The 13399-nt window shown below is 43.4% G+C and overlaps 1 protein-coding gene across 1 annotated transcript; it reads right to left on the bottom strand.

Moving 5' to 3' along the window:
* Nucleotides 1-9297: 9297 nt before the first annotated feature.
* LOC146767940 (endogenous retrovirus group K member 6 Gag polyprotein-like) lies at nucleotides 9298-12848 on the bottom strand. Its single transcript, XM_085575456.1, has 2 exons — nucleotides 10960-12848; nucleotides 9298-10803 (listed from the first exon to the last, which is right to left on the bottom strand). Exons 1-2 carry the CDS (start codon nucleotides 11566-11568, stop codon nucleotides 10231-10233), a joined length of 1182 nt encoding a protein of 393 aa, XP_085431582.1. The 5' UTR covers nucleotides 11569-12848; the 3' UTR covers nucleotides 9298-10230.
* Between the last annotated feature and the right edge of the window lie 551 nt (nucleotides 12849-13399).

Here is a 13399-nt window from a genome sequence, read left to right as displayed (position 1 = left end):
TTACACAGAAAATAACAGAAATTAAAAAAAAAAAAATCTGTTGTAAGTATTTGGCTATTGAAACACAGAGCAACCAGAAGATTTACACAATCCTCCAGATGTAATCTTGGTATGAAGATCATGGTAGTTTTATCCATGACAGAGCAGAATACAAAGAAATTGTGTCATGTGTAAGAGAAACCCATAAGCATTTAAACTGGTCATTGCCTAGCTTACTTCTTCTCCCATTACAGAGAAGGCTTTTCGCGGCTAAAATAGTATCTCCAAATAATCCAGATTCTTTCAGAGCATTTCTGCATCAGTTTACTGGTCCTCTTGTGATGATTCCACTCCTCCCATGTTGAGGGTTGGGACTGGATGATCTTTAAGGTCCCTTCCAACACATAACATTCTATTATTCTGGGATTCCATGTTGCTGAACTGTGGAGCTCTACACAGTCATGGTTTCCTTTAGGATGGAAACTGAAGAGTGATGGAGTGGACAGGAAAAAGGAAACAATACCCCTCAGAAGGAAGGATAGGAAATCTGAAGTTGGTTTTGGAAGAGAAAATATAAAAAATCTGAGAATCTAAACACTATATTTTGACAGTATCAAATGAAAATTATCTTGACTGCAGACTCAGAGATCTTTGGCTCTGTCTACATTCTTAAACTTCTACATACATTTGAAGTCTAAAAAGAATGAATCCTGCAAGACTGAGTTTTCAAATTGCAAGAGGGAGCCTTGAAGCTGTCCAGATTCTGAAAAAGAATTGCTCGAGACCTTACTTGCTGCACCTTTAACATTGTCATCCCCAGAGCTATTCAGATAGTGTTCCAAAGCTGTGACTCAGAAAATGAGGCCTCCAGGGAGTTTTTCTCACCTAGTAAAAGCAGCCAAAATCCAGGTTTAGCACCAGAGCAGGCTTCTATTATAAGAGTGTTAGTGTAATGATGGATCCCTCTGAGACACTCTAGGATGACATCTGTGATGATAAGAGCTCTCCCCAGTCAGTTTTCCTCTGTCTCTGTTCAGTGACCCTCAGAGAAACAACATGAAATCTGACAAACACATTCCAGGAACATTACTTATGGTACATTTTAGTGACTTCAGCTACAAATATTTCCTCCTGTTTTTCTCATTGTTGTAATCGTTGCATGACAAAATAGCTCTCAGTATTCACTATCACAATTGATTTAACCTATCTGTTTTATACAAGTCAACCTATCTGCTTCTAATTTCATTTTGCTTTCAAAACAAGTTTATAGAATAGGCTAAGATGTTTTTTTTGTAATTTATAACAACTCCAGACAACCCATCTAGACTTCTATGTGTGGGAATCCAGAGCTTCCCTCTGGCTGCCCTGGAAGGTCTGGGACCCTGGCAGGGGGTCAGGAATCCCTCTGTACAGAGCCCCCAGAGACACTGTCTGTGATCTCTGTCCATGGAAAAGAGTTTTCAATCTTACAGGATGAATTACAAGCTCTGAGTGTTTGATATAAGTAATAATTAAGTGTGGCATGGGTGCAAAAGTAAAATTTTAGGATTCTAGATTAGGGGTCAAAGGGGACAAGATGGAGGAAATTGGGTGTGTCTTGTCCTTTTTCTTCTTCTTCATGCCCTCCAGGTTTCACTGTAGTGTTGGCATTTTTCTATTGGTTTAGGCTGGGGACACGCTGTTCAACGTAGGTGACAGATATTGGCACATTATTGTAAATACAGCGCAGGTAGTTTCTGGTATATAATGTTTGTAACATCCCACTGAGGGCAGAGCTCCACACGCTGCCCTGCAGGACAGACCTGCGGCAGGGCAGCAGAACATGTTAGAGATAAGCAAGAATAAACAATCTTGAAAACAGCACAGATGAATGATTGCTTCTTCTTTGGCAACGGGGCAGAAAGACAGAGACTTTCTACAATCTCGGATTCATCAATACCACAGATTCTGACACCATGGATCTCAATCACTTGTAGCTATAATAAGATAAAATCTCTGAAGGAACCTTTGTCATGAGAGCATTGTGGCAGGCCAAACTGCATAGATGGAGGGGCTTCAGAGCAATACTTGGCAGAAAAAAAATCAGTGTATTGGAGACTTACAACTGTTCAGTTCAGTATAATAGGACTGAGTCCAAAAGAAAAAGGGGGTGCATTAATGATTTTGGAATTGGAAGGGGGGGGTCTGATTTCAGCTCATTTAATTTGTCAGGATTTCTGATTCTTTAATGGCAAGCTTTTCAGAATGGCAGATATAGCTTTTAAATGCATTTAAAAGCATTAAAATGCAGTGGAATGGAAGCACATTTTCTGAAGGGTACAATTTCTGCCAAAAGCAGAGAGAAGAAGCTATGTCATTTTTAACAGATGATAGCTTTCTAAAGCTACCAAATTATCTTTGCAGCTACAAAAGTAACTCTATTCTCTTCCCTTCAGGGATTTGAAATATTAAGAGCCAGTTTAGTTGTCTTTTATTCCCCTGATTCTGTCTTTTCTAGCTTTTGTACTTTCCTTATTACTCTGCATGTCTCTGAGCACACTTTTTTCTGTACCATTTTCCCAGCTACTGAATGCAAAACTTTGTAAGAAATCCCTAAAACTTTTATCCTGGGTAAACTAAATTACAGATTTAAGAGCAAAACAAAACCATATCTCAAGAGTTCTTTATCTTTACCAGAAGCATTTCAGGACAGTGTCCAAAATTCATAATGCAATTAAGATACTGTCTTCCGGCATTGGTGCAGTTGAGACTAATCCTCTTCAATGCTTTGACTCAATGATCAATATTTCTAATGGCTATCTTTATTGAAAACTTGGGGCTCCTTCTATCTGGACATGGATTCCTATCAGACAGTTTAAAGCCTTGGATTAACCTTCAAGCAATCAAAGCATTAACTCTTTTTGATTGTGAAAAGCTAACTTCCCCAGACATGAGTAAGTATATGGCTCTTGGAAGAGAGAAAAGTTTGGGCAAGGTTCACAATCAGTAACAAGCTGCAGTGATCGTAACTCCAGGAGAGCCTTGCTCCCCATTCACATACTGCCTTTGGCCTGGCCAGACTGAAGCTGTTTGCATGTTCTTGTTTTGGTCTGAAACAAAAAGACATGAAGAGACCAACTGTGGAGAGCAAGAGCTTGTAGGAAATTGCATGTTTTAATTTCCTGTACCAGTATTCTGCAATTCAAAATGTTGATCGTTTATGTGCCTACATTTTCAAACGTAAATTAAATACATCAGTTGTGCCTGGAACTAGCTGACACAACTGAGACGTACCATTTATTTTCCTTAAATAAACCAAGCTTATTTTCCTCATTTTTTCTTTAAGTTTTTATATGGTCCTATATTGTATATTGTAAAAAAATGACATGATAAATGGATGCCTCTCCAGGGTGTTCCACTGCAAAGAATGCATCTGCCATTTGGTCATGAAAGAAGAAACAGCTTTTTGTTTCTTCACAAGCCAGATGCAAAAACATTGGATATTGAAACTGCAAATAGAGTAGGGACAAATGGTAGATATTTAGAGGTTGTGCTTTTCTCCTTTGAGGGAAGATTTTTTATTAAATTCTGAAATTTAAACTGAACATAAAAGTCTTTGAAGTACAGACACTGAGGCTGTCATTAAGTGAATCTCATTAGAGTTAAGGAGAGATTCCCTGCAATGCAAGCCCTTGGAATAACATTTTACCACTTCAGTCTGAAGCACAGACCTGTTTACATAAGCGAGTTGATCAGAAATAGTTTCTGGCCAAACAAATGTTCAAGAAGATTAATGGTGAACACATGTTGTATTTTGTTATCTAAAACAACACCCAAATTCTCAACTGAAATCTAGGTTATGTGATGACATAGAGTGTTGGTTAAGGGTATTTCCTGCTTTTGGAGTGTTAACTCTGTCCATTTTTATTGCCTTTTGGAGAATGCAGTTGGGCTCTTTGTAGAAGAATTTCACTCAATTACTATGGAAGGGATGAATTTTCTTTCCTGCTGTAGGGTAAAGACGTGTAGGCCTGAGAGGTGCCCCAAGTATGTACGTAGAGATCACAGAATTCTTTTATCCACAAGGACAACAATGAGATTACTAGCAAAAGCAGCTCCTCCCTCAATTCAAGCTATTCTATAGTGTTAGGATACCAGCGGAGCTTATGGCACAGCAAGAGGTTTGGTATTACCCTGGTTCACCAGAAATCACAGTTATGTGCTGCTGGTTCTAGGCGGTTGACTCCATTCTGCTGAATTGGTCTACAGCCTGGAGGCCTTATTAGAGCTCCCAGTGTTACTGAATAATTAAATAGAACTGATGTAGAAACAGTCCATGATGTACAACAGACCAGGCATGTTTACCTTGGTATTAAAGAGAAACTCAAGCCATTAAATCAATGAAGCTAAAGGAAGTTGAAACTAGCCATTAATATGGAACTGGACATCAGATGGATATCCTGGTAGACAACAAGTTGAACATATAGAGATGTGCTTTTGCAGCAAAGGTGGCTGCTGCTGCTGTGTAAGGGAAGGGCATGGCCAGTAACTTAAAGGAGGTGGTTCCTCACTCAGCCTGGTGAGGCCACCTGGAGTGCTGGGCCCAGTGCTGGGCTCCTCACTACAGGAGGGATGTGAGCATGTGAGTATACCTCAGCCAGTCCAGGGAAGCAGCACAAAAATCACAAATGGATTGGAGCATCTGACATAGTAGGAAAGGCTGAGGGCTGGGATTGTTTGACTTTGGTAAGAGTAGGAGTAGAGGGAATTCTTAATAGCATGGATGGAGACCTGATATAGTGGGTGTAAAGAAAATAGAGCCAGACTCTTCTCAGTGGTATCCAGTGGAAGGACAAGAGGCAATGAGCACAAACTGAAATGCAAGAGATTTTGTTTGAACACCAGAAAGCTATTTTTTTTTTAACTGAAAAATGATTCAGGATTTTCATAGGTTGCCCTGTGAGGTTGTGAGTCTCTGTCCTTGAAGATATTCAAACCCAGTTGAGTATTGTCCTGAGCAACCTGTTGCAGTTGAGCCTGCTTTGACCAGGGGGGTTAGATTACATAAACTCTAGAGATTTCTTTTCATCCTAACCATTCTGTAATTCTGCAATTACAGACTTAGCCATGCAAGTGAGTGTGATACACTGGGGATTCATTGTCCACGTCTCAGCTGCACTCAATACAGACAGCTGAGCATTCCAACTCCTATGCGAGTGAATATCACCTACAAATTTACTCCTCAGTGTGTCTCTGGCAGCTGCTTTCTACCTTACAGTTCTGTGTCCTATCTGTCAGAAGGAGAATCATGAAAATGCAAAAGCAAGAGCTAGAAGAGTGCTGGAACTCAAAATGTCTCTCAGACATTTTTAGAGGTTCCAGGCCTTGGTCAGGAGTATTTTAGACCTTGGCAGGCAGCTGGAAACAGCTGTGATTTTGAGTTTGAGCCATGGAATGAGTTACCAACTTTGAAGGTGGAACAAGCAGTCACAAAGGGTTAGATAGTACAGTAAAAGTAGTTACAAAACAGAGGGAAAATTTTTTTAGTATTGTACAGGGGGGTTTTAGCACCTGTACAAGGGGGTTTTTATTTCGCACATGGTTCTAAGTTCCAAGAAGTTCTAAGATGGAGGAAAGTGGGCTGATCCTGTTCTTCTTCCTTCTTCTTCCTTGCCTCCATGTTCTTGGTGATGTTGGCACTCACAGATTGGTTTAGAGTAGAAAAGCACTTTGTAATATAGGTAGTAGGTATTGGGGGAAAAGTATAAACATGTAATACATAATGTATCATATAAAAGATAGCAGCAGCCCTGGGCTGGGGGAGAGAAGAAGAAGACAGCAGACAGAGAGGATGTCAGGGTGTGTGTGTCTCTCTGCCTGGGCTGCTGACCAAACAGCCGCAACCCGAGAAGACAATCTTTTAGATAACTCACAAGAAACTGCCTTGAGGCCGAACAACAAGAGGCTGCGGGGCTTTTCTTTGGAAGCACAGGTTGGAGGAGAGACTTTACCGGCACACGAGACCCCAGACCAAACCTGGGGTTCCCACAGAAGAGGTTCTAGGATATGTACCCACATAACACAGACTGCAGCAGATTGTCCTACCTGGCATAAGAATGACCAAATACATCATTGTTGCTGGATCTATGGACCAAAGTCACATTTTCAATTCAGCACGTCAAAAACTCTGCCTGCACTGGTTCTGTCCATGACTGCATTACCTATTTCAGGTTACAGAGCTGCCAGCATTAGTGTTGCCTTTCTATTATGTATTGTTTCTCTTCAATGAAAACTGAAGAAATACTAGCCTTTGGCCCACACCAGCAACTTCAAACAACCTTGTCACACACCAGTTGGTGGCCATCTCCCTTTTTTAGAGGGTAAACCAAAGTCAAAATATAATCCATGGCCTCCAGCTCATGGCTATGGGAGTTTCAAGGAGTGACAGCTGAATGTCACTCCCACAGGTTGCAGCTCTGTGCAAAAAAAGCCAACAGTGGGAATTGGGATGACAAAGGCTAAACCTGCTTTTGTCAGAGCAGCATAGGAAATGTATGGTATAGTGGAAAAAGAACCCAGGGGTGCCTGTTGCTGTATCTGATCTCCACTTTACATTTTGTTCAACAAGATGTCCATCCCTTGCCAACTAAGTTCTAAATGATTCATTTTGTTGCTGGATAGTCATATTTTGTGGGTAGCCACTAGTCAGTTTGAGTTATTCACTTCTACAAAATACTTCCTCTAGAAGGCACTGTAAACAGAATTAATTTTTAAATAGTTTGAGTTTTTTGAAAGCCATGAGCAATGGTTATTAATATTGGCACAGAACAAGTCACATACTGATGATTCAAGGGATAGAAACTGGAACATTTTGGACAGAACGGATGTTTTTATATTCACTTGCCTTATATCCAGACACTCTGGTGGTATAAGTGTTAATTATACCCAAGATAGCAAAGTGAGGAAGTCAGGTTCTAATACGTGTGGTAAAATAAATCTTTAGATGAAGCAAACCTTGTATATTCAAATAATTTCGTTTCCATTTCTCAGTTACAACATGCAATTTTGTCATGCATCTCTTCTGCATGACAGAGGAGGAGGAAGGAGTTTGTCTCATTGAAGGCAGTGGAAAGTGTGCTTGATATAGCATGCACAAATATGGACATGAAGTTGTGAGGCTGCACTGCTCACTGCCCTTACAGATGCAAAGAAGCATGCACTCAGATTCCCGAACAACCTACAGTGATGTTTTCACTTGAAATTTTTTTGCATTGAAGCTCATTCTTGTGATAAAAAATGGTCACTCCCCAGCCAGTTAGCTAAACAAGCCATGAAAACTGGCCACTTGGTGATTGCAGCCTAGTTACTGCGAGCACAACTGCGCATTGTTCCGCTTCCCTAAAAAAATAAATTAAAAAATCTCCAAGGCTTGCCACTGTTTGGAAAGAATCTATAATTTTTTTGCACATATCTAGACTGGTTTACTGCTTTTCAGTGTGACTTCTTGTTATGGTATCAGCCAGCTGGTAACAGCCAGTATGTACTTTTTGACTGCTGCTGACCAAGGCAGACTCTGAGAAATCTTCAAAAGCCAAAGAATTTGCCAGTAACTGAGTCACTTTAAGCAGCCTACCATGAATTTGTAGCATGCCATACAATCAATTTTTGAGTCACCATCTGAAAACAGCCTTGATGAATAAGTACTTGACAAGAAAATGGATCTGAAATTTCCAGCTGGTCTTATGCCAGGATTCTGCCATGCTCCCTTTGTCTCCAAAGTCAAGACACTTGAAGGGATCTCAGTATAAATGACTATTAAATATATCCTAATATCGCGTTCAATAAGGGGCTGCACAAGGGCTTTGACAATGCCACCTTCTGTGGAGACACACAGAATCTGATGCAACAAGACACACAAACACACACACACAGAGACACACACACACACACACACACACATTGCCAGGGACTGCATAGAAATGAGGAATTGCTTGGGTGTCCGGAGCCATGAGGGTAATACCCACCTCTCTCTTGTTGCAGTCTGACCAAGGACAACATGCCTAAAACACTCGCAGATCTTAAGGGAAAGAGAAATTATTGGTGTTTAATTCACCACTAGGTGTCACGACGTCTTCATTTTTAACCAGACTACTGAGTTTTTCTATGCCTACCAGAAAGAAAAAAGCTTAAGATGAAGGCAGGAAGCCAGTGTATTAGCCAGATACCTAGGCCCGCTCCAATCTAAATTCTTTTAGTAAAGTCAGGTTAGTAGATAGCACATTCAAAAGAAATAAAAATAGAGAAATCAGCCCCATCCCTTTTGCAGATTACTTCTATAATTACTTCTATACTTCACTACACCATAGTGAAACACCAAGAATGTTATGAATACAGATGATTGTAAAGTTCAGCATGCTTAATACATCACGGGATTCCTTTTTATATTTGTTTGTATTACCCTGCCAGGAATGAGCCCCAGATGCAGTAGAATGACAGGTAGATGAAAGTGAAAAAGGTTTTCCCACACTTACAATATGATTCTTAGAAGAGCTGATTATTTGAAAGTCCATCTGTGTTGTTACTGACAAATACTGTAATTTTTTGTGGCTTTGTTGACCAATAAATATACAGACACAAATCTATGTACATATTTTAATATACATTCATGGGAAAAACATGGGTCAGGAAGAGTTAATGCAACTACCCCTCCCATTGCCACGTACATTTCCTATGCTGCCATGCTCTCCAGGGATGTTTCACCACTTCCTGATCTGCTGGCTTTTCTATTGAAAAAGCTAGTTTCATGTTCTCCATTGAGCTGAGACTTTTATCTCCTTCCTTGCAAGTAGACAAATTCTCTTCAGGGTAAGGTTGGAACATATTGGATTTTCAAGTGTGTGTACTTGAGGCAGGAAAGGGGTGAGGAGCTCTCTCTCTCTCTCTCTCTCCCTCTCTCTCCACAGTTTCCACAATACCCTTCTAAATGGGATAAAAAAGAGTTGTGGCCTTGTCAGGAGAAGGACAAACAAATGGTTCATGAGTGCTTTGCCCCTTCTCTCTACATATTACATATCACATTTAATGCACAAGGGTCTGGGGTAGACATGAACCCACCAGCCCAGGAAGAGGCAGGAGACCTGATCCATCAGCCTAGATGCTTCTGGGCACTTTTAGGAATTTGGCAAGAAGAGTGGACTGAAGCAGCTGCCCAGTATGGGCAGATGTTTTTTCCTCTGACCCCTTGTAGAGTACACATTTACTGGATGATGTACAGCTTGTTCTCTGAGCCAAAGGAAAAATCCAAACATTGCTGGCTGCAGTCAGATTTTTTTTGACCTCTTAAGTAGCTTAACATGGTACTGGCCTTCTTTCCCATTTTAGGTCTTTCCCTTCCTAAACAGCAGAAGGGATTTAATGATACAGCTTCTCAGGTACCTACATAATGCCCTGAGCTGGATTTGTGATAATTGTCTTTATATTTTGTTCACTTTTTGAGACATCCTAGAGAAACAGGGAAATACAGAAGGGAACCTCACAAGTGACTTTTTCTCTTCTAGGTGCAAAGGGTGTTTTTATTGCAATGTGCTATGAGTTTCCATCTTCCTGTTCTTTAAGTTAGGAAATTGAGAATCAGCATTTGCACGAGAATTTAAGACTTTACAGTTTCCTGCATCCTTCAAAGTAAAGTCGCTGGGTGGTCTTGGCACTGAGCTCTCATATGGAGCCAGTAAAGGTGACTTTTAGAAGTGCAGAAACCAAGAGATCTGATTCACATTAAAAATATGTAATTAATCTACTCCATAAATTAAGATTGATTCATATTCCATATTTTGTGTGGAAGCAACATGAAAGACTTCACCACTTAGGATTCAGTGGGCATTTTGGATATTTGTTTAAAAGGGAGGCTGTTCCACTTTTTACTTTTCTTTTCATAGTTGTCTCTTAATTTAATAACATTGCCTTAATATTTCCTTTGCTATTACAGAAATTCATATAAAATTTTCTTACTATTTTTCCAGTTCATTTGCCTTGGGCTTTTGACAATATCTTCTGTCTGTCTGTTTCACTTTTGTAAAATTGGAAAGTGTTATAGTAAAATCACAGAAAAGCAGGGGAATTCAACAGCAGGTGCTGGGACTAAGAATATTTTCCACCCATTCTCTAAATTAATGGAGTGTATTTCAAACTGCCATAGTCTTTAATCTATAGATTTAGTTCATTAATCACCATTCTTAACAAATACAGGGCAAACTGAATGTCATTATTAATTAATTAATTTATTTCTTGCACCTGATAGGAAATGGGAATATAATGCCTCAATTTATTTTCTGACCCCTCATTTTCAGGTCCTGAAACAAAGCCCATGCCTCCTAGACTGAAGAACCTGCCATTTCTGCTCTTTTTCCCGTTTCCCGGAATAGGAAGAAGTTTCCCATCCACATCTGTCTGTGAGTGACACTCACTTGCGAGATGTTTCCCTCTCCTGCACCAAGGGCAAAGGTCTGGTGGCTTGTTGGGCTTTGAAAGTTGTGGGCAGTTCCTTTTAATATGTCCTTGTGCCCCACACCCAAAGCACCGTCTCTCTGCATTAGGGTTGCTCTTTGTATAATTTGCAAGAGCTTCCCTAACACGTTTTTCAATTTGATCCCCCAAGTGTTCCTCCATGATGGAAGCAACATGTTGTGGTGTCCCCACCTTGCTGCACGCCTCGATCATGTCTGCCAAAGTGGCCTGGTGTGGCATCATGCTGATGATCCGTCTGCACTCCGGATTGGCATTGGAGAACGCGAGGCTTTTGATCAGGTGTGGTTTTGCTCCCTCCTCGCTCACCTGCCGCTCCACCACCTGAGAAAGGCGATCCACGAATGAAGAAAACGGCTCTGCAGGACCTTGTTTGATCTCGGTGTAGATTGTGTCCTGGACCCCCGCTGGAGCAATTTGAAGAATCGCCCTCCGTGCTGCCTCTTTGATGTCGCTGAGCACGTGACGCGGGAGCCTCACCGCTTGTTGAGTTGGATCGTCCTCAGGAGGATCACCAGCAAGCTGCGCCATGGTGAGGTTCGCATTCGGCCCGCCCTGGTATCTGGCTCTCAGCTCCTCCAGGGATCTCCTCCATGCCTTCTGCCACACGAGAGCTTGGGTGTCTGTAAGAACTGATGTCGCAAGATATTTAAGATCATACGGTGTTAAATCATACATTCCAAAAATACTTTTTAACATTTGCTTGAAATATGGTGATGACAACCCATTGTCCCGAATGGCCTTAGCTAAATCTTTGATTGCTCCACGGTCCAGGCGTTCCCATCTCGGGTTTTGGCCCTGAGCGTCATAGTTCACTGGCATCATTATATTTCCCGAGCCCTGCAATAAACCTTTCTCTTTCTCCAACTCTGCTCGAATGTCCTGCCAGTCCACTTTTGCGCTCTGCAAAGCTGTAAATTCAGTGGGTACTTGCCTGTAGAGTGGAGTCATCTGTTGTGGCTGCAGTTCTGGTGCAGCAGCACTCACCGACACCAATGGCGTCTGCAGCATCTGCGAAGATGAAGGCTGGAAGCCTCTGGAGAAAAGTGAAGCATCTGCTGTGGAGGAGAACACACGACTGCCTTGCATTATTTGGAAAATTTTTGGAAGATGAACCAACAGTTCTGGCTGTGACTCCAAGGCTGTGCTTAAATATCGTAAAAGAAATTCAACAACCCCCTTTGATATTAAAATTGACTCTCCCTGCCCCGAAAGTTTGGCAGACCTTGATTTTGGAATTGTCCAAGCTGGGACACCCTCCGAAGCGGTGATGCGTATCGTTTCCTCCCGTTGCTGCGCCTCAGCAGAAGTGTCCTGAGTCCCGCACTGTTCCGGTGTCAGTGGAGGTTCCTGCTGCCGTGCAGATGTGACTTTTTTCACCCTGGATTTTTTTCTTTTAAGAAACTGGAAAAAAGTCCTGCAATGTTACAGTCCCACCACTGGGTGGCGCAGTGCCTCGACCGGACAAGTTCTGCGAAGCCTGTTGCAATGTTGTGGTTCCGCCGCTAGATGGCGCTGCCGCCTGACCAGCTGAGGTCGGAACCGCACTCTGCTCTTCAATCTGCACTTCTGACAAACATTTTAACACCTCTTCTGTCAACTGATTTACATTTGCAAATCCCGCACTAATTCCCGATAAACCTTTGAGCATTTCTCCTAACAACTGATTCACGTTTGCAATCCCTGCAGTTGATGAAACTGACTCTTGTTGTAACAACTGTTCTAATTCGGTCATGTCAGAAGCAGACAGGGATTGGCCGTGGGCTTGGGCCGTCTGTTGCCATGGGAACGATGATGGAACCGTGCCCTGAGGAATGTTTACCTCCTGGCCACGCCCCATCCCTGCCTGCGTCATCTCAGGGGAGTGAACGCTCCTGCTCCGACCCTGGCTATGCTTTGGCCTCGCTCCGCCCCGCACCGCCTCCGAATCAGAGCCACTGCCGTCCCCCCCAAGGCTGACGCAGTCACCTTCCTGTTCCCATTCCAACCCCGATGTTTCCGTCTCACTTTGCCCGTCTCCTGGCTCCATGCCAGCACCCACAGCCTGCGCGCGCCGCCTCCGCCCCCTGTGTGCCCGTCCCGCGCGTTCGAAATGTGTGAGAAATCCCCTCCACCCGTGGCTGTCGGGTTTTGCTCGACCTTCGCGCGCATGCCCGCCGCCTGAGCTGCAGCGAGGAACGCCTCCCGCTGTCCCTCTGCCGCTTCCTCAGCAGCCCTGGCTGCCGCGGTCAGGGAGCTAAGTTCCCACGCCCTTTGGGCGGCCGCTTCTGCGGCCTCACGGATTCTCGACATTGAACGCGTCACCGGGCGCTCCGAGCGTACCACCGTCGCACTCGCACCCCCCGCTTTCGCCCCGATCCGTCCCGCCCCCGCCGCTCTCGCCGGCCTCGCCTTCTGCGCGGGCTGTTTTGAACTCCCAGCCTGCGCAGATGTGGAGGCGCTTTCCTCTCCCTCCTCCCCCTGCTCTGCACTCACGTTCGCACCTTCCCCCACCGGAGCTGCTGCCGCCGCCGCCGCCCCCCCCCCACCGTGGGTTTGGACTTGGGCAATGCCTTCCTCCCACTGAGGGTCGCGGCTGTGCCTGGCTCGCCCGCCTCCGTCTGGGGAATTTCTGCGTCGGAGGAGCTTAGGGACTCTTGGGAAACTGAGGAACAGTGAGAACCCGGGGACACGGGACGCGATGGGGTATCATCTCCCTGATTTTCCACAGAAAGCAATCCTGCCTTTCCTGTGTCTGTGGTGAGAGGATCTGTCCCAAGCTGCTGGCCGGACTGTCCCCCCTCCTGTTTGTCACCAGGAGCCGTAGCTGCCTGGCTTGAGCTGCCGCGTTGTGAGAGTGACTCTAAAACTGTTCTTGCTGAAGATAAAAGTTTTGCGGCAAGCTTATTATTTTTTATAGCCTGATAATATAATTGCTTGT

This window comes from Lonchura striata, chromosome 3, assembly GCF_050655825.1.
Source record: "Lonchura striata isolate lonStrDom1 chromosome 3, ASM5065582v1, whole genome shotgun sequence".
Taxonomy (NCBI): Eukaryota; Metazoa; Chordata; class Aves; order Passeriformes; family Estrildidae; genus Lonchura; species Lonchura striata.
The sequence above is the reverse complement of the archived record's forward strand: the minus strand, read 5'-3'. Positions and strand labels throughout refer to the sequence as shown.

Bases quoted from the DNA above. Each gene is read 5' to 3' on its own strand.
- LOC146767940 (XM_085575456.1), bottom strand. From the start codon at position 11,568: ATGCAAGGCAGTCGTGTGTTCTCCTCCACAGCAGATGCTTCACTTTTC. The intron at 10,804-10,959 runs GTGAGGCTCCCG...CGCCTTTCTCAG, and splicing joins ACGATCCAACTCAACAAGCG to GTGGTGGAGCGGCAGGTGAG.